Here is a 20,095-nt window from a genome sequence, read left to right on the forward strand (position 1 = left end):
AGACCCCATCCAAGATCTGCCCCACAGAGTGAACCGTGAACCCGTCCATCCCATGTCGTGGAGCTGGTGTGCCCAGCCGTCTCCGCTATAGACAGCCGCAGGCACCTGCAGTGACACAAGACCCAGCGCCTGGGTTCTCAAGGTTTCTATTCCTAGAGGATGGTGGCGTCTGGGCAAGGGGCAGGCTGGTACAATTCTTTGGGTCCTACAAGGCAAAGAGAACTGGTTTTGAATAATATGAATAGGAATAATATGAAATGGAACATTATGCAGATAAGAACTTCCCAAATCCAGGGGAGGAAGGAGGAGAAGCCTGCCTCTAGGAGGAGTGCACTGCTTGGGGGGGCGGGGGCAGGGGCGGGGGTGACATGCTGGGCGGCAAGAGGAAGGTCCTACAGACCTGGAGGAGTTGGGGTATGTGTGCCCCCGCGTATGTCCCACACAGAGAGTGCAGTCAGGACATGTCTGCTCTGGTTGCCCTAGTGAAGCTGGCCAAGCGAAGCTTCGGCGGCCTATGGGACACCACATAGGAGGCCAAGTCCCCAAGGGCTCATGTTAGACCTGATCTGCGGCAGGGAAGTTGTGCTGACAGCATCAGGCTTGAGATGTTGACCAGGCACGTGGCACCTGCACACGCCACCCTCCAGGGGAGGTCGGTCTGAGAAACCTTGGCTGGGCATCAGTCAAGGTCGTTCCCATCTCAAAAGTGACCTTGTGGCTCTGTGATCAGGTCCTCAAGGCTGCCTCCCCTCACCGCACCCCGGCACCCAGGGACCCAGCTTCTGCCGCGCACATGCCGCGTATCCCTTTGTGAACCACCTGCACAGCCCACCTGGCAGACTTGGTGAAATTCTACCCCACTCTTCCTTTCACTTCAGTCCGGCCTTACCTGTGGTTTTCCAAATGAGCTTTTAGCAGCAGAACCCTTTCTTTGAACACAGTGTCAGTAGCCCCCCTACCCCATCTCTACAACAGCTACGAGCATAGCTGCTGGGGAGGATAAGGCTTGCCACCAATCTCATGACCTTGACACTGCCTCTCAGAGTCCTTCCTACCTGCGTACCTCTGGTTATCTGTGACCGTTTCAAATTACAGAGGTCGTAGGGCCACCCTTGACCCTGTCCCCACCGCCTACACCCTCCATATACTCTGCTCTGTCTTGGCCCTGTATCCCTCATTCTTGCCAGGATAATGTTCACTGACCTCCTGCATACCCTCTCGCCACCCCCCTCCCTGGGCTCTGCCAAGTCATCTTCCTAAAGCACAGTCTGATCACATCAGTCCTTTAGACCTTCCCTTAGGACCCATGGGCCTGGCTCTCCACGGTTATTTCCCCGCCCCCTCTGTGTCAGCACCACCAGCCTTAGACCATCAGGATTATCTCTGTAGAGTGCCACAGGAAGCACTTTATGTGGGTTATTTCTGCGACGTGGATACTAATATGATCTCAGAGAATGAGAGGAGCGGTGTCTGACACCGCTAGCCTGGCCCTCACAGCAAGGCCATGGACTCTCCTGCTGGATGTGGACAGTCTTGCAGAGGCACCACATGGTGATACAGTGAGACAAGACATCATAATTGTGCCCAAGCACAGACAAAAACAAGGTCCGTGAGTCACCCACAGACCCTCAGACATGCTCTCTCCCAGCCGACAGCAGTGAGCCCTGCTCCTTCTCCATCAGTTACAGAGGAGCCCCCCTGGGGCAGAGCTGGGGGGGGGGGGCGGGTGCACAGAGCATCTGCTTGCAGAGGAGCCTCCCTCCACCCTGCCCGCCTAACAGAGACCACTCCCTGGGAAGTCCCTGCTCCCCAACAGCACCCAATCTGCTCAGAGGCTCCCTGTCTGTCAGATGGAAGTGTCAGTGCCCAGCCAAAGGCCAGTGGACACACCCAGCACGGGATGAGCTCATTTGTCTCATCTGTGAGTAGCAAGCCCACCATGGAGGGCAGCAGCGCGTCTCTAACAGGAGTCGGGAGACTTGCTGAAGGGTATGGGCTTGGGCTGGGAGACGTGTGGGCCGCTCGTGGTTGGCATATCTGGAGGAGGAGAGCCCAGGCATGGGGGAAGTCGTGTAGACGCCTGAGGTCAGTGTGTGCCTGGGTGCTTGTGGCTGGAGCTACCTGCGGTGGATTGGGTCACTGTCTTCAGTGTGCTGCATAAAGACTTCCTTCGGCTAAGATGGCCCTTTAAAAATGGTTTTATTGTGGAAATAGATAACATAAAATTTACCATTTTAGCCATTTCTAAGTGTGCCATGCAGTGGCATGAAGTACGTTTCTCACTGTTGTGCAAACATCACCACTATTCATCTCCAGAAATTTTTTCATCATCACTAACTGAAATGTGCCAAGAAATTCTGAAACTCTGACCACGATGGACTGGATTTGTTCTCATGCCTGAGACAACCAAGAAGTGGGCTACTATGTGAAGCAAGCATTCTTAGAACCTGGACATTGTGCAACAAAGCTCGGGGACTCCTGAGAGACGAGAGACCAAGGGGCTGAGCCCTCCCAGGGCTCAGAGGGGGCCGAGAGGGGGATCCCACGCAGAGCCTAGAGGACTCCCTGAGGAGAGGAGGTAAAACCTGGAGGGCAGGGAGACCAAGGTGGCTGGAGGGCGCAGGGCAGGGGTCAGCTGGGGAGAAAGTGACAGAGAGGACTTGGGAACCTGCAGCAGCTCTCCCTCAAGGGTTCAGTGGAGAACTAATGACCACGTGTGTGTGCAGAAACAACCCAGGGCCAGGGAAAGAATCATCCAAAAGGGTTAGAGGGCACGCTGCCTGTGGTTGCGCGAGGCAGAGAGGCAACAGGTACCAGCAGCCACACTGGAAAGATTCTCGGTTCATGGAATCCCCGTGCCTGGAAGAGTACGCAGGAGGGTCTTGCCTCCGGAGTGAGTTACCAGCTCGCCACAGGCTGATCCCTGCTCAGACCCCACTTACCATATCAGAGAAAGATCTAAAAGGATCAAAATGTTTCCTGGCCACTGTGACCCAGACCAAAGCTCAAGAACATTTACAGGACTTTGGTGAGTGCCGTGAAGTGTGTAAACCTGACAATTCACAGACCTGTACCCCTGGGGATAAAAATACATGTTTATAAAAAAATAAAAAAATTAATTTAAAAATTAAAAAAAAAAAAAACCATTTACAGGAATACAAAATACCCAACACTCAACAAGGTAAAATTCACAATGTCTAGCATCCAGGCTAAAAGGAGTTTCTAAAGGGTCATAAAGGAGAGAGCGTAACAAGGACGTAAGTGCAGACACAGGTTACATCGAGAGACCCCAAGTCTAACTTCCAGAAATAGAAAAAAATACCGTGGATGGTATCAGCAGCAGCTTGGATGTTGCTAAAGAAAGGGTTGCAGACACGGCAGCAGAAACTACCCCAAATGAAATGTGAAAACAGCATCAACGGCACCGGGCTGAGGGGGGCAACCTCATGTGGCCTGACACACAGTAGAGACTGTCCCAGAAAGAAGGGGCCCAAGCTGGGACAGAAGGGTTAGAGTGGAGGAAATGCTGGAATCTCTCCCACTTTGATGAAAACTCTGACCCTCAATGAGCCCCAAGCACGGGAACATGGAATAAAGTACCAAAGCACAATATTACCAAATTGCTCAGAACCAATGATAAAGAGAAGAAATCTGAAGCCCTCAGAGAACAAAGACTTGTCCCCAACAAAGGAATCAAGAGGGGGAGGCCGGCAGGTTACAAGACACCACGTTGACCACCAGGCGTCGCCCCTGGGCCGCGGCTCGGGCGAGCCGGTGCAGCCCGTCCCCCAGAAAGGAAGGAAGAATTCCTCCTCAGCACAAGCCCTGTGCAGCCTCGTGAGGAGGAAGAACTCTTCCTTCTGCAGGCAGAGTTAGCCCTTCTCTGGACGCGTCGCACGCTCATGGGCTCTCCCTAGTCTGCGGGTGAGTGCAGCGTGATGTCACCTAAAAGCACCAGTGAACTCCAGGGCATTCGTACCACAAATGACTGAGAGCAATTTCTCGTCTTAAAGCACTTTAGTAAGAAGTTAGTGATGTGTGGGCTCCGGGAAGAGGTCTGTGATGGTTCGTTTCTGTGTCCGCTTGGCTAGGCTCCGTGCCCAGCTGTTCCATCAATCGCTGATCTAGATGCTGCCGGGGGCATTTTTTTTTTTTTGAAGTTATGAATAGCATATCATTTTTTTTAATTTATGTATTTTTTCAGCGTAACAGTATTCATTGTTTTTGCACCACACCCAGTGTATTTTTTCGCCATGATTAGCATTTAAATGAGCAAGCACGGAGTAGAGCAGATTGCCCTGCATGATGTGGGTGGGTCTTAACCCAAGCACTTGAGACCCTCAGAGTGAAGCCTGACATCCCTCAGCTGCAGCCCTTCCCGGTCTCCAGCTGGCCCCCTGCCCTGCAGATTTCAGATGTAGCCTCCCCAGCTGAGTGTGTCAATTCCACAAAATACAGCCCCTCGCCACCCCGCTTCCTGTGCGTGTGTGTATTTTACATACATGGGACACAAAGAAGTAGCAGCAGACCAGGGCCCGGAGCCCTGCCCACACAGTACCAGGGGAGGAAGCACCCCAGGAGCTGACACCCCCCTTTCTTTAGAGATGGAGGGACAGAGGGAGAGTCTGGAGCAGGCTTGACGTGGGGCTCAGTGTCACCCCCCCAAGGTGATGACCAGAGCCAGAACCAAGTCAGACACGAACCCAGCAGAGCCACCCGAGTGCCACCCCCACATTTCTTAAGCGGCGAGTCCTAGAGTTCAAGGTTCCTGGGGTTCCCCGTGCCCTTGGCCATCCCTTCAGACTTTCCTCCCTAGCTTGTAACCTACAAGAGGAAAGGCTTGAGGGGAGAACATGAGTGCGCGGCAGCCTTGGAGGAGGGAGGCAGTCTGGGGAGACCCATCTCTGGAACTCCGGAACGCCGGACTGCAGCCGTTAGCCAGGCCAGCTGCTCACAGGGTGGGAGCAGCAGAGGTACTCACCTCCACTCCCCAGACGTGGGGCTGCAAACAGGAGGTGCCTACAAGCCCAGGCCTTACCTGGCAGCTGTGGTGGCACATCAGGATGCCAGGCAGCTCACCAGAAGCAGACCTTAGAGACAGGAGCGGTGGCTGGTGTACGTGGGGAGACACAGGGAAGGGGGAGGAGTTCAAGGCTGTCCTCAGAGTGTCAGGGGAGGGTGTCTGCCCTGGGGCTTGGGCCAGCGCTTTCCACTATGTGTTGTAGACCCCTTTACAGAGAGGGAAACCGAAGCGCAGAGACTAGAAATGACCTGTCTCCGACTGTGAGGTGGCCCCTGACAGAGTGTCTGAAGCCAGGAGACCCCATGAACGGGACGTGCCCAGCACCCCTAACTCTCATCCACGCAGACACATTTCCTGCCCCCCCACCCGCAGAGAGCACACATGCTGTGCTTGGCGTTCTCCCCCATGTGCTCTCTGAGGCTCTGTATGGGGCAGCTCTGTATGGGGCAGCTAGGCGCTCTGAGGCAGCATCTGACTGGGGCCGCCCAGACGTGCTAGGCATCTCCCTTCGGCCACACCAGTTCTGACCCTCAGCCTTGGCCGGAAGAGCACAGCGGCTCCGTGGGACTCTCCACGTAAAGGCTGGAAGAGCTTGAACAGTGTTGGAAGGTCCCCAGTCCTGACTGAGGGCCTGAACGTGCCGGGCAGCTGCCCTCCTCCCGCGGCGCTGGCTGCTCAGGCATCAGGGCGCTGCTGCAAGCTGCCCTGGGACACCTCCCCGTGGCTGGGGGTAGCGAGTGGTGAGTGAGCCTTGGGGCCTGAAGCAGACCACCAAGGTGACAGGATCCTCTCACGGATGCCCCTGTGGCAGCTTCCCAGGGACCTCGAGCTAGTGGGGAGTGGGGGCATCCAAACACTTCCGCTGTTCCAGAATGACCCAGTCCCCACTGTGGGGAATGCACAGGTCTCACTTCTCCTCATGCCCCGAGGGGATGAGAACAGATAGGGAAATGGCAGCAGAGACAGTCAGCTTCCCATGGCCTAGCCCATGGCCATAATGAGTGTCCTATTCATAGGACACTTTGGAACTGTGAGTCAGGCAGTTCCCTCACTGCTCAAGAACATGGGAGGGCTTCAGATCAGGAAACAGATCCCGCTCCCGGGCACATACACACATCATTTCTCAAACAGTGTCAGAGGATTGCAAACCCCAGAAAGGCCCCCCTGGATTCAGCACTGCAAGAAGGAAATGTGCTTGGGGGTCTCTCCCAGTGATCCCAGAGCTGCTTTCAGGCCCCACCTCAGACCTGAGCTCAGCAGAAATCCTACAGAGCACCAGCGCCTGGAAGAGGGCCAGGGAGCTAGCTGACATACCCTCTGGGACCAGCAAGAGGGTACAAGTGTGCTTGAGGCTAGAGAAGGATCAGGAATGTTCTGGAGACTGTGGCCCCATTACAAGGACCATGTCTTCGTCCTTTCTTGTTACTGACAAAAATGTGTGCAGGGGAAGACACTGCCTTGCCTAGAAAAAGGATCTTGCACAAGCGTAACTACCCTGTGGAAGAGCCCTGGCCAGCTCTAGTGACAGTGAATCAGGCAGGCAGCCCAACCCAGCTGATGGGGGCAAGGAGAGCCCCCTGCAGGGACATGCTCCACCCCACTCAGCTCTGCAGGCAGGACAAGCCACAGAACCAGGGGAGAGCCTGCCTCTACCTGGAGGAGACTTCAGAGTCTAGATCTGGTCCCAGCGACCTCAGGGAATGGTCAGAGCCTCCCAGAAGGCCGTGATGCCCACGAGGCCGACTGTTCCAAGACTAGGAGACCTGTCTGTCCACACTGCGCCTGGACAGATTCTTCCTGGGGGCTCCTGCCTTCTCCTCCGGCTCCTCCGCACCCGCTGGGTCTGACTGCTCCATGGAGCTCAGCTGAGCTGACCCCGAGAAGGACAGACCCCAGGGCCCAGGGGCCTGATGTCAGTCCTGACTGGGTAGCCAATCCTCTGGGTGACCCTGGGCAGCCTCCTGGGCCTCAGTCTCCCGGTCTGTATGATGGGGGCAACCCTAACCTTCTGCCACGGTGTTGAGAAGGGGTTCGTCTTTACTTCCCTCCTGTACCTGCTCAGGGCTGAGCCAGGCAGGGTTTTGTGTGCGGTGACTCAGCTGAGACTGACAGACCTTTCAGGTTTGGTGCCTGATGGGGTCTTGGGTGGTCAAGCCCTGCTTGGGTCCCAGCCAGTAGCCCGGGGGCATGGTGTAGGACTTAAACGCACTTCTGCTTGGTCTTCGCGATACGGCAGGTAGGTTTCGGGTGGATTCCTTACCGTCTCTCCATAAACAGCACCACATTTCTCCTTTGCTGTTTTGACAAGTTCTACAGAGAGAACTGCGACAGAATTAAATACAAGGAAAACACTTTTGACAGCGTGTGAAAGACATGGGCAGAAATGTGTCCAATTTGGCAGAGGTACTCTCTGAGCAGCGATGGGCAGGTCCGATGAGGGGTGTCCGCTGGCTGGGTGCCGGGAAGGAGCTGTACTTTCCTCCTCTACGGTCCCACGTGGGGAGCAGGGTGGGTCTATGGGCTTTCCTGCCCCTCCCCCTCCACCCCTCATCCTGGAAGTGGCTGAGACCTTACCAGCTCCTGCAGTCCTGTAGGGCTCCCGGGGTGTCCCAAAGACCTATACTGGCTCAAGATGTTGCTGTGGGGGGTGGCCAGCCCTCAGGAGCTAGAACCAGCCCAAGCAGACACCTCAGTTAGTAGGAGGGGCTCCCCTGGCGCTCAGCAGTCACCGTGTCCTCACTGTCCTCTATGAAAGACAGGGCATGGCTGGGGCCATAATCTTGCATCCCCTCTCAGCTAGACACGTAACCCAAATCCCCACCTGTTCTCCCTCAAGTCACACGCTGCCTTCATTAGGATAGGCCCCATGGGTGGCCCAGATCGGGGTTCCACGGTAGCACCGACAGCCATGTGACGGCCCCTCTTGGTAGCTTGCATGTGGTCATGAGTTCTCCAGCTGGAGGTGGTTCGTATCTCACCGGGCCTGGGGAGGGTCAGGGTGGGAGCCATCAGTGGGCTAATGTGGTCACCTGGGTACATGTCCTATGGCCTATGGGACATTCAGATGGAGTCCCAGAAAGTGCTACAACTGGGAAAAGCAGGCTTGGGAAACAGTGTGGGAGTTGTCGGCACGTGGCCGACACGAGCTGTGGGGATGTTGGCTCAGGGAAGAAGGGAGGCCAGGATGTGGACTGGGGCAGCTTCTGAGGAGGACACCGGGGGCCAGCATCCATGGGGCATGTGCAGGCTGGGGCAGAAACCAGGAAGGGACCACAGGCAGATGAGAAGGTGGCCCTGTGGAGGAAGGGAGGATGGAGCCATAGAAGTTTCCAGAAGAGGCCAGGCTTCAGAGGCCTGCATATTGTAGACCCAAGAGGCAAGAGAGAGAGGCAAAGACAGTAGGAGCAGGGGTGGAGAGATGGGTCTGGGGAGCAGGGAAGGCCCACGACGTCTCTCCTAAGGGTTAGCTGCCCTCCTAACACACCAGATGTCCCCAGGTACCTTGGACCCTGTCTGACTCAGACCGGGTTTGGAAATCAGGCTCAGAATGTCTAAGCATTGTCCTTTGTCAGGTCAGATGGGAGCTCCAGGTGGGCCTTCAGGGCCAGATTCCCAGGGAGGCCAAAGGGGTTGACAGATCAGGTTGAACATCCAAACCTAAGTCAGGTTAGAAGCTCCGAACCTGAGGCTCGCCCTGTGAGAGCCGGAGCCCCACCCAACACTAAAGTGTGAAGACGGTGAGCGGCCACACAAGGGCAAAAAGCCAAACACAAGCGTTTAAGCAACAAGGGAAAGAAGAAGGGGGGAGGGGAGGAAGAAGAGGAGGTAGGGAGGAGGGAAGGGGAAGTTCATGCTCCACATAACTGCAAAGTGCAAGGGTGGGCAACCTTCAGTTACGGCTGGATCCAGGAACTGTGGAAGGATAAGCGTTCTCTCATCCTCCTTGACCTCCCCAGGAATCTCCCCATTTCTCAGCTCTGCTTCCCTCCAGAATGTCCAGACTCTCTCCTACTGCAGATGGCTTCCTCTTTGTGGCCAGAAGAGATGGCCTGTGGCAACCCCCATCCCGCCCCAACCCCCTACCCCGTCTGACCACCTCAATGGGGAGAATTCGCTCTGAGCCCAAGAGAAAGTGGTGCACTGCATGTGCTCAGTCACGTGGGAAGGGGCAGGGCACTGTGACTTAGACCTCTCAGAACCACACCTCAAGGGAGAGATGTTGGTGCCACATGGGGGAGCAAAAAGAGAACCAGACGAGAGACAGAGGCCGGCATCATCACACACACGCTCCTGGGTACAGTCAGAGTGGACTTTTATTAGGAAATCACCCTGCAAACACGCCGAGAAGTGCTGTGCTGTGGGTTCCACGCATTTCCTGAGGAAGGGGAGCACAGTATCGGAGCTGCCAGAGGGACAGGGAGCCCGTGAGTGGGAACTGCTCGGCGCCACGTGCGGCGAGCACTCCTTCACAGCAGCGCGACTCGGCCCTGGAGAACCAGCACACAGACGCCACACGAGGACCACGCCAGAGCACACACACCTGCGCTACACTGAAATAAATGAACAATACAGCGTGCCACTGGCTGCTGCCGTGCCTGAAACAAAAGGAACCAAAGGGACAAAGAAAACCACAAAGTCTTTCTTTCCATTGGACCCAGGGAAAAATATCCCCAAATTATCAAAATTCCTCAGTTACAAAATACTTTTTTAAAAATTCCATTATTAAAAGAATAAATAACAAAATATATAAAAAATAAGTAGGTTGCATCAAAATTATAAGAAGACTTCTATATATAGAAGTTAGAGCAAGACTTTTTTTGTGACCTTTCATATAGTCCGATCATGGATTTTGCCTTGATTTCATGGATTTCCCTCTCGTGGTGTCCTGGCATGGGGTCTAGTTGTAATAGTACAAAATTAATAAATAAAAAGGTTAAATAAATAGCAAATGTTAACATAAGAGGTTGTGAATATAAATACTTACATCTTGACAAAATTAAATAATTTACAGAATAATTAAACTAACTACTTTTTTATTTCTTCCAGGAAGTGCAATTCTCTACGTTTAAATACTAACTTGAATTGTAGTCACAACCGATCTGGACTCTATTTACATGTTAGGGACATTGCGTTTAACACTTTCTAGTACAATTTTTTTCTCATCTTGAATGAATGGATCTTAAAAGAAATGAATCTTGGTGGTCTCTAAATTAGGGATCTATCCCTGACCCTGCTGACGCTGTCCCCATCTCATTCGAGCGTGGCCGTGACCCGGGTAGTGCGGCAGTGACAGGTCACGGGCACGGTGCACACACAGAGAGCCGGAGACCCTGGCCCTGACCTAGCCCTGGATCTGAAGGCTGCTGCCCCAAGAGGGAGCGTGACCCCGAGCTGTACGTGTCTGTGCAGGTGCCAGCCCCCCGATGTGTGAGGTGCTCTCCTGTGGAACATCCAGGCGCATCCCAGGTTGGAGCCCTCACGGTGACCACGGGCTGTCGGTCTCTTTCTAACCCACTGGAACGGTGCTTTATTCCATCCTTAAGACAAAACTAAATTAAATGAAAACAGAAAACACACTTGCCACATGGACCTCATTGAGCAGACACGCATCCTTGGCCGCGTGCTCCAGGCTGACGTGTCACCCACACCACCCGCCCCGTGCCCACGGCTACCCTCCCAGCCTCGACAGACAAAGGAATACTGTGGTTGCAAAGTCTGAAACTTCCCTGAGAACCTTGTCCATGAGCTTCCACTGGAGACTTGGAGCTGCCCTTCAGATCTCTTTCAAAAAACAAAAATAAATCGCTTTGTAATACGCCGTGCCTTGCCCTGCACTCGTGTGGGGAGGTCGAGGCCTCCAGCCTGGCAAGCCCGGTGAGAAAGACACGGGTTTCCAGGCACCCCTTTGGATAAGCCTGCCCTGGGCTGCCAACTGGTCGCTGCCAGTTGGGCGTCTCCACCGCGGGGGCAGGGCAAGGGAGGTAATCGATGGAGCCAAGTCGGGGTGCCCCAGGTGTCCTGATCGGTGGGGTGGCTTCTGGATGGTGAGCTCTAGACCTGGATGCCCCTCACAGCCCGTTTGATGCTCTCCAGGAGGTCCTTGTTCTCGGGGTTCTGGTAGCACTCCTGGTTGGAGTACATGTCAGTGAGGGTGCTCACGTAGGCATCGAAATTCTGCTCACATATTGGCTCCTGGGGAACAGAAGTGGGTCAGCAAGCCCCATCCGTACAATGGGTCCGTGATTTTCAGAAGCCACAGCAATCTATGGGTGAACACAGCACGCCCCCTGAGACAAGCCCAGGCCTTCCAGGGGCACCACCGGCACCCTGGGGCTGAGACAAACATGAGTGTTCGGCTGCAGATCCCACAGCCCTCGGGAGACGGAGAGCCTCCATGGCCGGCAGCCTGGGGGGCCGAGCGCCTGGACTGAGGCCCTTCAGGCAGGACCCCAGATGCAGAGAGGTGCCCTGCCCTCCTCACCTCCCCCAGAGTCCTGGGGCTCAGCCACCAGCTCGGCAGTGTGCCCGCAGGGCCACGTCCTGCTCACCATGTGCGGAAGGCGGATGTTGGCAAGACTTCGGATAAGGGCCTGGCTCAGGCCCGACAGCTCCAGAAACAGGGCTTCATTCTGCTCCTCAATGACCTTGTTCTCCTCCTCGATGTTCTTGAGGCTCTTCTCCATGGAGGAGATCTGCACCAGACCAAGACGGGAAATGCCTCCTGCCGTGGGAGTGCCACGGACCACGTCCCTCTCGTGCTCCCAGGACACACCCAGCTATCTGTGTCACATTTCATGCCTCTCTGGGAGCGGGCAAAGAGGCCGGGACCCTGGTGCCCGGATGGAGGAAGGGCTGCGGTGACGGAGCCAGGGGCCGTGTAGAGCCACAGCCTTCTGAGCCACCTCTGTCCTGCAGGGTCAGGGAGGAACACAGACTCCGAAGCACCCTGGGCTCACGTCCCAGCCCACCACCCGCTGTGCTATTAAAGTTCACCATGTTTCTTCCTCCTTGTCTGTAATGGGAATACTGCATCCATTTTGTGGGGGTCTGGCCACCTTTGGGTCTTCCTCCCACCAGAAAGACCAACAAAACGCCTTCACAAAGCTGTGGAAGGCAAGCTTCTCTTTCTGCCGGTCCTAGCTGAGCAGAGCCCCTCAATGACCCCTCCAGCACACCCCCGAAGGGAAGGCGACAACAAGGCTGACAGTCATGGCCGGTCCTGCCTGCCCTGGGGCATCTCAGGGTCAGCGCAACCCTAGGTCCAGGTTCACAGCTGGTGTGGGGAAGGTGGGAAGCCTGCCTGGGGCCTGGTCTGGAGAAGACTTGCTTGGGCGGGCAGCTCCCAACCGAACTGCATCCCAAGGGAGCTCGAGCAGTGGCTGAGTGTGACTCACTGCACCATGCCTTAGGTGCAGGAAGGTGAGCTGCCTTTTAGGGGACAATGCAGGGAGTGGGGTGCTTTCTTCCAACCACGCGGCTGGGAAACATCGTGCTTCAACGCCTGGTAACAAGTCCTTGGCTTAAAACAGTTTGAGTAGGAGTTAGGAGTCTGCCTTCTCCTTGCCCGAGCCTTTCTGCAGAGGACAGGACTGAAAACTCCCTCCAGAGGAAAGAGGGCTCTGAGTCGGTCCAAAAAATGCTAGGGAATAAAAAGGTGGAAATCAGCGAAAGAAAAGAAAAGAAAAGGAAGGAGGGGAGGAAAAAGAAAAAAGAAAAGAAGGAAAGGAAAGAAAGACAAACAAAAGAAAAGAAAAGAAATCAGAGCAGCTGCCCCCAAGGCTTGGGGAAGAGAGAGAGCAGTGAGAGACAGAGGGTGACGGTTCCACAGTGATGTGTCTCAGCACCCAGAGATGCCCCAGGAACTCCTCTGCTTCTACTGCCTGTGAGCCTGAGGGGAAATGATGCATGGCAGAATGAAAGTCCTTCCTGATCTCCATGGGCTGACGCTATTTTTATCTAGGCTTCCAAGTCCAGCATAAAAGCCTCTTGGCCAGTAGAAGGAACAGCATAACAAGACACGTGGGCCTCCAGTATGTCCCACTGCAGCCTCTGGGAAGGGCCTCCCCACCTTCCCATCTGTCCTTTCTGCCCTCAGACCCTGCAGGGTCCGGTCACCTCCTTGTCCCTCTGTCACTGCCATAGGGGACAGAGCTACGTGGGGCCCCTCCTTCTGTGCCCCCAGCTCTGCTCTGGCCCCCTACTCAACAGCTAAGGATGGGGCTTCTTTCCAAAATAAGAACCTCATTGCTTTTTTTTTTTTTTTTTCCTGATGGCCAGTGTTCATTTTGGGGAAATCACAAAGATATGCTGCACATACTCGAAGTAATTTGTGACCTTATCACACAGCAATAGTGACTCTTTCAGGGACAGATACATTCCCATAGAAACGCGTTTCTCTTCCAACAACCTCACAGAGTTGATTTCTATTATTCTACCAGTAAGGACATCAAGGTAAAGACTGATAACAGGTTTGCCAGGTCACTAGGCTGCTACATGGCAGTCTTGGGGTAGAATCAGGCTCCGGCCCAGCCCTCAGAACCCACCCCATGATATTATTCCTTCGGACAGGGCCAGCAGCCAACCCTGACCCCCCAGCCAACGGGACCCCCAGCATGGGCACCTCAGGACCCCTACTGCTGGAAGAGCTATCGAAGCTGGCAGGTGTGGCTTGTTCTGAGTGTCCCTGAGCCTAACAGGGACCTTGATGAGGAGCTCAGCTCTCCTGCCTCATGGAAGAGGAGGCTGAGAGGACAAGGACCCCTTGAGTTGAGGGGGTGGTAGGTGGGCAACACCACCCACCTGGGACTGCACCTGGGCCTGCAGGTGCATCACCCACTGGGACTGCACCTGGGCCTGCAGGTGCATCACCCACTGGGACTGCACCTGGGCCTGCAGGTGCATCACCCACTGAGAATGCACCTGGGCCTGCAGCTATGCCACCCACCTGGGACTGCAGCTGCACCATGGCGGCCTCCATCTCAGAGTTGGACTCGTTCAGATCACGAATCTCCTGATTCAGCTGCTTGATCTCCTCATCATTCTCCAGAACTGCTCCAGAGAGAAACCTTGGTTGTGGCTCTTGGCTTTACCCCCAGGCCAGCATGTGGGGGTGCAGTGGAGGCCTGTTTTCTAGGTGGAACTGAGGACCCTCTCCAAGCAGAGGCGACCAGCCTAGCATGCTGGGCAGCTCATATCCCACATGTTATGCTAGAAAAGTTGGTCTTGGACACTAGTGGCCATGTGTCTACATTTGCGCCCTGACCCTAGGTGATGGGTAGGAGAGTATTAATCTCTCTGTCAGGTATTAATCACGAGGAGGAAGATGGAAGTTTTCCAGGTGGTGCTGAATTTCCTCAGCTTCCTTCTTCCTTGAAACTGAGTTCACAGTTCCACAAACCCCGAGAACGTGGCTGCTGCTGCTGCCATCAGGGTTCTCTGACACCAACACTTACCAGTACCCAGGTGAGAGCAGGCATGCCACTTGAGTGTCAGGAGCCCAGACTCCAGGCAGCCAAGGGTTCAGAGCTGAGGCTGGGAGACCTGTCGCTCAGGTCAGGGGTCTGTCCCCACTCGTTCAGGAGGGACTCTGCCTCCCTAACCCTCCCACTGCTCCTTGCCCGGGCCGCGGAGGTCCCTCAGAGGAGCCACAGGGACTTACCGTCACTTGTCTTGAACTTGGTGCTGAGACCCTCATCCCCTGAGACCTTTCCCTTCTTTCCAGCAAAGGTCGCTCTGGGACAGCCAGACAAGCTGGAAGCAAAGGTCACACACCAAAAACCAGTGCAAAGTCACACACCAAGGTCCCGTCCAAGATGACACGTCATAAAGAACGCCAAGTCCTTGCTGGCTGGCAGCCTGGTAGGGTCCTGGCTTGGAACTTTCTCAGTGACTTCCTTTGTTTCTCTGCTCCCTGGCTCCAGCCCCCGAGCTATACGCTCCTTATTCAGCATCCAGGCCTTTCCCAGCTCTGGCCATAGCCCTAAAGGCTCGTCCCCAGATGGTGGGGGGCCAGCTCCTTATCCCCTTCTCAGAGAGGCCTTCCTCGGTCTTCCTGGTCTCTGTCCTCCCCACAGCACCTCCCCCTTCCGCCGTCCTCAGTACCTCACTCAATCGTTCGCTTAGAATCGTGGCCCCACCCGCCTGGCCCAAATCCACCCTTGTTCCCGGCTCTGTCTAAGGGCCTGGGCCTGGTGTGGACCCCTGTGAAGGCTTGTGGAACAAATGAGCTAATTAATCTTCTAGGCAGAGAGGCAAGGGCAGAACGAAAGAAAGACAAAGCAGGACTGTGTGGGAACCCCTTGTGCCTTGGTCAACACCTCAGCTGCCTGGCACCCAGAGGAGGAGAATGGGGGCTCTGAGGCCCCCCAGCCCTGGAGCAGGTATTGGGGGACAAGCGAGAGCCCAGGCAGGGAGATCTCTTGTCACCATGTCTCTTCCACAGCAGGCAGAGGCCTCAACCCAAAGTTCCAAGGAGAGGCCCCAGCGGGAGGGGACAGAGCCTCTCGTGAGAAGCCAGCGGCCTGTTTCCAGAACGTGCACTGAACTCAGGGCTCTGCTTGCTCTTGCTGAAGGGATGCTGCTGGGATGGGGCCAGGGAACTCCTGACAGCAGCCTCATGGGGTGACACGTGTCACAAACACCATGGTCTGGTCCCCAACACATCGTCCGTGGCTTTCCCCAGTCGGCTACCAGGCTGGGCCTTGCTTTTCCCTGGAAAAACTGTAGGCCACAACTGAGCCCTAGTCTGGCCCATCCCAAGGAGCCTGCCCGACAAGACCCAGGATATGTGAGGCCATTACCTCCTGTGGGTGAGGAAGCTACCGTTGGCGTGGCCGGAGCCGTCACAGCCCGGAGTGGGGCAGGTAGGCCCCTCATTCTTCAGTGATTTCCAGGAAAAGGGGGAGCCATTAAGGGAGCCCTCTTTCTGCCTCCGAGCAGCCAATGGGCAGCCAGATGCACTTCTGTGGGATGCGTATTTGCCACTGATGTGACCAAGCCCCACACAGCCGGGAACAGGGCACCTGGCACGAAAGGGTCAGAGGTGAGCACAGGGCACTGGAAAAGGGGGGAAAAGCCCAGAGACTCTCCCAAGCCGGACGCTGAGACTGCTGGGGGCTCCTGGATAAACTCCCACTGCCCGAGCGGTTCCCGAAGCCGTCCCAACCAGACAGGAGAGCAGCAGGGGCCATGTTCCCTCTCCAGCTGCAACCTCGCACCCCTGCACCCCTGGAAGGTGACCAGCGACCCTCTCTCCCCAGCGCCCAGGAGCCGTGATGCCCCTGGGCCCTGGGCTAGCTCTCTGGAGCCTCTGGGTCTACACCTAGACCTTGCTGCCACATCAAGTCTACATCACCCCAGCAACATGGAGGCCACTCCTGGGGGTTGCACCAGGCACAGCACCGGGGGATCCTGGGGGTCCCAGAAGGTCACCAGTGCACCTGCAGCCACGCAATGTGGGGACAGCTGGGGCCCCTCACCCCACAGCACCCCAGAATGAGACTGTTGTGGCATGATGTCCACAGATGTCCCAGCTTTGCTTTGCCACATCTGAAATGCGTGTTCTGGAAGGAAGAAGCCAGGCCACCGGGCTCATGCAAGAAAGACTCAGTTCAGACATTCCGTTGTGACTCCTGCCCGAGGCCGGCTTGTAATGGCATTTCCTGTTGTTCAGGCTGTTCCGGGACAGGGAGAGAAGCCCTTGAGGAAATAACACAGGCCCCAGGAACCGGTGAGGTAACTGGAGAAGGTTCAGAGTGAACACCACCACCTCCGCCTCGCCATGCTGCCGTCGGGATCCGTGCACCACAGAAAACGGGCTAATGTGGGGGGCTCCCGGCATCCGACCTCATGGCCTTCAGGAAAGACCTGGACCAGAAGTCCCCGCCATACCTTCCGAGCACCAGCACTTCAGGATCGTGGGCTCTGAGCTTGGGACCTCCTAGGAACCCACAACTGCCCGAAGACGAGATCCTGCCCTGCAAGTTCTCAGTTTTCTCCCTCCGGCAAACGAGGCCTTTGTAACTGGCCATTTGGTTTTACCCACTTCGTAGGGGCTGCAGGCCTGTCAAACACACAGGACCCTGAAAAGGGACACGTTCCCCCAGTTCAGACGCGGTCCCTGGGGTGGGAAGGTCAAAGGCAGGAAGTCTTCTGCGGGGCGCGGCCGTCCCAGAGCCCCTGACACGGCAGGTGAGGGACAGGGCCTTGCTGCCCAGAAGTGGCCCCTGCACTGTGGCCTGGCTCCCCAGGTGGCCGCTCCCAGCCTCTTGGCCTGGATCTGTCCTTACTTGTCCCCTCTCGGTGCCCATCCCTCTCTCTTCTTCTTCCCAACCACGTGGGCCTCAGACGGGCAGGATGGCCACAGAGCCGGTCAGGGTCATCTCAGCAATCAGTCCAGAGTAGAAACACTGCCACGGGCCCAGTAAGGTGCTTAGGGAGGCTGCGCTCCATGTGTGCCCCTCACACCTGGACACCGCCCAGCTGTGGGGGCCCAGAGGACCCTGACGCAGCTCTGAGCCCCCCAGAGCACAGCATCAAGAGACCAGATGAGAGATCGCTCTTCGAGATTACAACACACGGTTGAGTCTGAATTCTGTTTACTCATATTCTTTGCAAAACCCTAACCCTCCTCATCAGGAGAGATTCGGGAACGCCTTCACAGTGACCGCTTCAGACATGTCGACAGTAACACTGCTTTGTTTTCCCTCCACATCCAGTGTCCAGTCCTTCTGAGCTGCCAGGTGAGCTCATGTCAAGATGCGTGTGGGGCGCCAGGTCAGGTAGCTTCTGTGCCTCCCAGGTGAGCTGGCAGTGGGACCCCCAGGACCCCTCTTTGTTAGCTGCAGATGTGGCTGGGGACGGTGGCAGGGGCGGGGGCTCTCTTCCAGCCCCGGCGACAACCCACCCTGGCACACGCACAGACTTGCATGGCCGCTGACTTTATTCTGGCCAAAGGGATTTACTCCATGTGCTGACAGGACGTAATCTCAAACGATGCAGACACAGGTGTCCTGAAAGGGAACGCTTCCCCCGCCAGCCCTCCACAGCGACCCAAGCAAGCCCGAGCCCAGGAAAGCCTCAGGCTGCAGGACCTGATTCAAGATGGCATTCAGTTGTAAATACAGTGAGGGTTTGTGGCTGGGGAGGGGCCCTCCCCGCCTTGCCGTGCAGCCATTCTCCACCTGCTTCTAAGTCATATTCTCCACTTGGCTGCAAAAATCTTGATATTTAAAAAGCAAAGTTGACAGCACATTAGCAGGAGGAAAACCATTTTTTCCCGTTAACTTGAAAAATGCTGATCGTGATTTTCATCATTTGCAAATGCAGCCCAAGTCCCTTCGCGCGACCCGCCAGCAGACCCTGTCTGCCTCCAGAGCGGCTTGCGTTGACACGGCTTCCCAGAAAGACAGATGCTCTTCCTCGTGCTAGCGTTTTAGTGGCTGCATTCATGACACCAACGTCCACATACTTTGCATTTTTGTGTTAGCATCCATTGTAGTTTTACTGTAAACACTAAGTTAAAGAAACAAGCCACAGCTTTTCACACCTAACAGCTGGTGGGGCCAGCTAGAAGGGTGTGGTGGTTGTCACTCGGGTCTATTCTCTGAGGCCAAGCAGATGTTTGGGTGCAGCTGGGCTGAGCTCCAAGGAGGAGCCACTGACTTGGTCCTGGTTGCTCCCCTCCACAGCGGTGGGCATCCAGCTACACTTGGCCCAAAGGCAACACAACCAGGCAGCCGGGCTTTCTGTGCACCTGCCTGGCTATGTCCTGACCAAGCCCACCCCAAGGTCTGCACCAGCCGGAACCCCTCCTTTCCACTGCTCAGCTGGCAAGGGGACCGACTGCTCTGTCCACTGTCAGCTCTGAAAGTCCTGGGAAATGTGAATGATGGGTCACTCTGTGTGCCCCTGTGGCCCAGCCTTGCCCCTACCAGAAAGTGGGAGGCTCAGGGGGCAAGTTCCCTTCTGCAAGCCCTGCCAAGTGGGGCTCTCACGGAGTCAGTGTTCACGCACCAGCCCCTGATGACAAGTTAGACACCCCCAGGGAGACGGCCAGGAGAGGGTGTCAAGGACTTTGAGCATGTAAGGCCCAGGATGTCCTTGGTCCTCCTCACAGGAGTGTCAAGGTCCCGGCTCAGGGTGACCCTCCTCGGATTGCTCTTTCCATACGAGCTCCTGCGTTGGTGTGTGAGTGTGCAGACACATCCGGTCTGAAGACGGATCATCTTTCTAACCAACCACCCTCTCCTCCCCGACTCCTGCACCTGTCGTTTCCCTGCACAGAAGACCACATCAGGACAGGTTTCAGTACCCATGAGCTCTGGGGCGCTGCCCCTCATGCCCTGAGCCCACGTCCAGGTGGGCCCCCAGGTCCACGGGCAGCAGGGCCCTTTGCCTCTCCTGACCCCACCAGACCCCCCCACCCCAGATGTGAGGCGCACAGACAGGAGCAGTGCCCGTGCGTGTCCTTGATACAACACGCACGGCTCCAGCTTCCCAGGTGCCCACACACACCGCAGGAGAGCTTCTGTAAGAATGGGCATGTCACTGGCCAGCGGTGTTCATGACACGGGAGCCTAGAAGGAGCTTTTCACAATTAAAACAGACAGGAACCTCCCAATTCTGCAAAGCCCCCACGGGAGTCAGTAAGATCCCAACTTACTTCATCAGCTCGGGGTCTTCCTTGTCGTCCTTCGTGGGCGTCACCCTGGCTCCACTTTTCTTGGCCCGAGGGCAGCCTGACAAGCTAGTTTTGAAAAAGGAAGAAAAGCCACGGTGGTCCCAGAACAGCAACCTCTCAGCCCGTCTGCCCTGCCCCTCTCACTCTGAGACTGGCAGCCCCGCGGGTCCCCAGGGAGCTTCTGTCCTGGAGCACTCTCCAGGGCAGGGGCCGAGGCAGGCGGTGTCACCATGAGCCCTCTAGGTCTGGCAGCACAGGGCGGCCTGAGCAGGCTTCAGGAGATCAGTTCAGACGACAGAGACAGACAGGGATGGAGAACCAGGCTCCAGCTCCCAGCAATGTCACTGTCCCATTGGGAGCACGGCAGCTCTGTCTGCAGAAGAGACAGCCCC

General features: G+C 56.0%; 1 protein-coding gene across 6 annotated transcripts in view; it reads right to left on the reverse strand.

Moving 5' to 3' along the window:
* Positions 1–9,318: 9,318 nt before the first annotated feature.
* MYT1 (myelin transcription factor 1) overlaps positions 9,319–20,095 on the reverse strand; it is a 64,826-nt gene continuing 54,049 nt past the window's right edge. For all 6 annotated transcript variants that reach the window (XM_059133727.1, XM_059133729.1, XM_059133731.1 and 3 more), the window contains 6 exons: positions 19,686–19,769; positions 15,823–16,044; positions 14,682–14,773; positions 13,968–14,071; positions 11,572–11,715; positions 9,319–11,215 (listed from right to left, as the gene is read on the reverse strand). In XM_059133727.1, coding sequence (XP_058989710.1) covers positions 11,075–11,215; positions 11,572–11,715; positions 13,968–14,071; positions 14,682–14,773; positions 15,823–16,044; positions 19,686–19,769 — 787 coding nt within the window. In that variant the 3' untranslated portion in view covers positions 9,319–11,074. The remainder of the gene's footprint in view (positions 11,216–11,571; positions 11,716–13,967; positions 14,072–14,681; positions 14,774–15,822; positions 16,045–19,685; positions 19,770–20,095) is intronic.

This window comes from Mustela lutreola, chromosome 9 (assembly GCF_030435805.1).
Source record: "Mustela lutreola isolate mMusLut2 chromosome 9, mMusLut2.pri, whole genome shotgun sequence".
Lineage (NCBI taxonomy): Eukaryota > Metazoa > Chordata > Mammalia > Carnivora > Mustelidae > Mustela > Mustela lutreola.